The sequence below is a fragment of the Suricata suricatta genome, chromosome 5, assembly GCF_006229205.1.
Source record: "Suricata suricatta isolate VVHF042 chromosome 5, meerkat_22Aug2017_6uvM2_HiC, whole genome shotgun sequence".
In the NCBI taxonomy this organism is placed as follows: Eukaryota; Metazoa; Chordata; class Mammalia; order Carnivora; family Herpestidae; genus Suricata; species Suricata suricatta.
In genome coordinates, this window is record NC_043704.1 from 1,253,598 (window position 1) to 1,256,152 (window position 2,555).

At 63.6% G+C, this 2,555-nt stretch overlaps 1 protein-coding gene across 1 annotated transcript in view; it reads right to left on the minus strand.

Moving 5' to 3' along the window:
* Positions 1 to 2,555, minus strand: part of ADARB1 (adenosine deaminase RNA specific B1) — a gene marked incomplete at its 5' end in the record, with an annotated part of 29,474 nt that overhangs the window by 13,756 nt on the left and 13,163 nt on the right. Inside the window, 2 exons of the mRNA XM_029940600.1 lie at positions 3 to 175; positions 1,937 to 2,019. Coding sequence (XP_029796460.1) covers positions 3 to 175; positions 1,937 to 2,019 — 256 coding nt within the window. The remainder of the gene's footprint in view (positions 1 to 2; positions 176 to 1,936; positions 2,020 to 2,555) is intronic.

Consider the following 2,555-nt stretch of genomic DNA (forward strand, 5'->3'; position numbering starts at 1 on the left):
ACCACGGTCTTCCCCCTGACTTTGACCACGGTCTTCCCCCCGACTTTGACCACGGTCTTCCCCCTGACCTTGACCACGGTCTTCCGCCGACTTCCACCACGGTCTTTGAAGAAGCAAACACTGACTCTGCTAACGCTTGTGGGTGAGTTGCAGCCGTCGCATCCCTGTGCTTGAGCTGGAAGACAGGAGGTGAGCGGGAGTATCACGCTGTAGGTTAGTCCATGGGTCCCGGGTCACAGGCTCTCCCCGGGTACCCTCTGTGGTCTGTGAGTTCAGCGGTCTCCTGACTTCCGGATTCTCGGACACGGACAGCACTGGGAGGCTCACGGCACCGATTTGTGCTCAGGGGCCTTGGTGACGATCCTGAGTCCAGGACTAACATGTTCTAAGATCTCGGAAGGAGAGCTCATTCGTGAAAGTCCAGTGTGTGTGTGTCACACCTGTGGGGCACTGTGGAAGTGATGCCGGCAGGATCGAGGCCCTAGGTCCTCCTGTGTGTCTGTGACCGGGCCCAGCCTGCCCTCCGCTCTCCCCTCCCCCCCCACCTCCACACCCCAGGTTTGGGCTGAGTGCCTGTGGCGCTGAGGGCCTCCCGTGGAGCTGGCCCACCTCGCGGCTGCTCTGCCACGTTGGCGGCTTCTTCAGCCCAGTTTCTTGGTCAGGGGCGGGCTGGTGCCCTGCAGGACCCTTCCGGACAAGTGTGTGGGAATTCCGCGGGACAGCGCTGGGGCCCCAGGGAGCAGGCTGTGTCTCAAATGCGGAGCTACTGGGCAGTGTCACTCTGGCATCGAAGTCTGCTTCAAGACGCCAACTACCTGACAGTTTCAAACAGAGAGGGAGGCAAACCATGAGCGAGGGCCTGAGGGGTGGGGGGAGGGGAGGCGGGGGAGGGCACCGAGGAGGGCACTTGCTGGGACAGCTCCGGGTGTCGGGTATGAGCGATGAATCACGGGGATCCACCCCCGAAGCCGCGAGCGCACCGTGTACGTTGTATGTTAGCTAGCATGACAGCACCTTGTGTTTAAAACACAAAATGCACACTCTTTGAGGTGTTTTAGTGTGTGTTCGTTTGGATAAATGCTCTATTTTAGAAACGTGACATTTGGTTGATTTTCCTTGAAGAGGAGCTTTAGGAAAGACGCCTTCAGTCCGGGGCTCCCTGGGGTCGGCAGCGGGGAGCCAGAGGGGCGAGGAGGGGGAGGCCGCCCCGGCGGAAATCCAAGCAGACGGTGTGGTCACGGACGGACGCCAGGGCCCAGGGAGCGGGTCCGGAGCAGAGGACTGGCGTCTGCAGTGGGGGCGTCACCCTCTAAAACGGGCCCCCGGCAGAGCCCGTCCAACTCCCCTTCAAGGGCCGTCCTCGTCTGACGCGTGGCCTGGGCAGGGGACCGGCCGGGACGTCGTGGGCTGTTTCCTCCTGGTCCTGCGTGTGCACGTGTGCATGTGAGCACGTGCGTTTCTTACTCTTCACGGCCCATTCCCTTCTGCATGCGTGTGCGCACGTGGGTGTGTGCGTGTGCACTTACTACAGGTCACGGGTGTCCGTCCTGCCCTTTCCACCTCCCGCTGGGTCACGCGTCACCCCGCGTGGGAAGAGGACGAGGCAGGACTGAAGCCTGCGGCGTCCCCGGGGAGAGGCGGGGCCGGCCCGTTAAACAGGACTCCGCCGGCTTCCTTAATGCCGCCGAGGACAGACGGGGGGACGTGGTGTCCACGCCAGCAGAGAGCTTCTCGGGGGTGAGCTGTGACGTGGGACCGCGCACACTCACGTGACCCCCCCATGGCGTTCCGGACGTGGGAGCCTCTTCCCAGATTAGCTGCGGGCCCTGCAGGCTTCAGGCGCTTCTGGCTTCGGCCCGAGTGAGCCGCCCGGTGCACGGAGAACTCGGGAAGGAAGCCAGCGGTCGGAACGGCCCCAGGGCCTGGGGCCACTCACGGTGCGCCGTGCCACCAGCGCTGACACAGAGCGTGACAGCCAGGGCGGCGCTGAGGGAGCGAGCGGACTCTTGGGGGTCCAGTCTGAGTGGGGACCTCCGGGAGGGCAGCGGGAGGGCAGGGGCTGCGCACGTGGCAGAGAGAAGGCAGGGGTGCAGCCAGCGTGCCCGGCGGGAAGCTGTGTCCACGCTTACTGTGTCCCGGCCTGAGTGCAGGAGAGGGAGCAGGTGTGGGGGAGAGAGGGCCGGCCGTGCCGTCCAGGCGAGAGCCGGCGCCAGGCGCTGGAAGGGCCTAGAAGAGAGTTTGCTGACGGAGCTCCGTGGCCTCGATGTCAGGGAGTGCTCGCGTCGGTGCCGGCCAGTGCCGTCCGCAGAACAGTGATGGTGACAGTGGCTCCGCGGGGAGGGGGGTGGAGAGGGGTGGGGGGGGCCCAGACGGCCCGGGAGTGTCCTCCACCCGCTTCAGCTCCCCTGGGAGTGGCTGCGTGTCTTTCATGGCAAAGCAGTTACTTATTTAATTGACATCTTTGAAGATTTTTCAAAAGTAACAGTTGTTATACTTGATTGAGAGTCATTTCCAAACCCCGTCCTGGCACAGGTGCGTGCTCTCCTCCCCCCTGG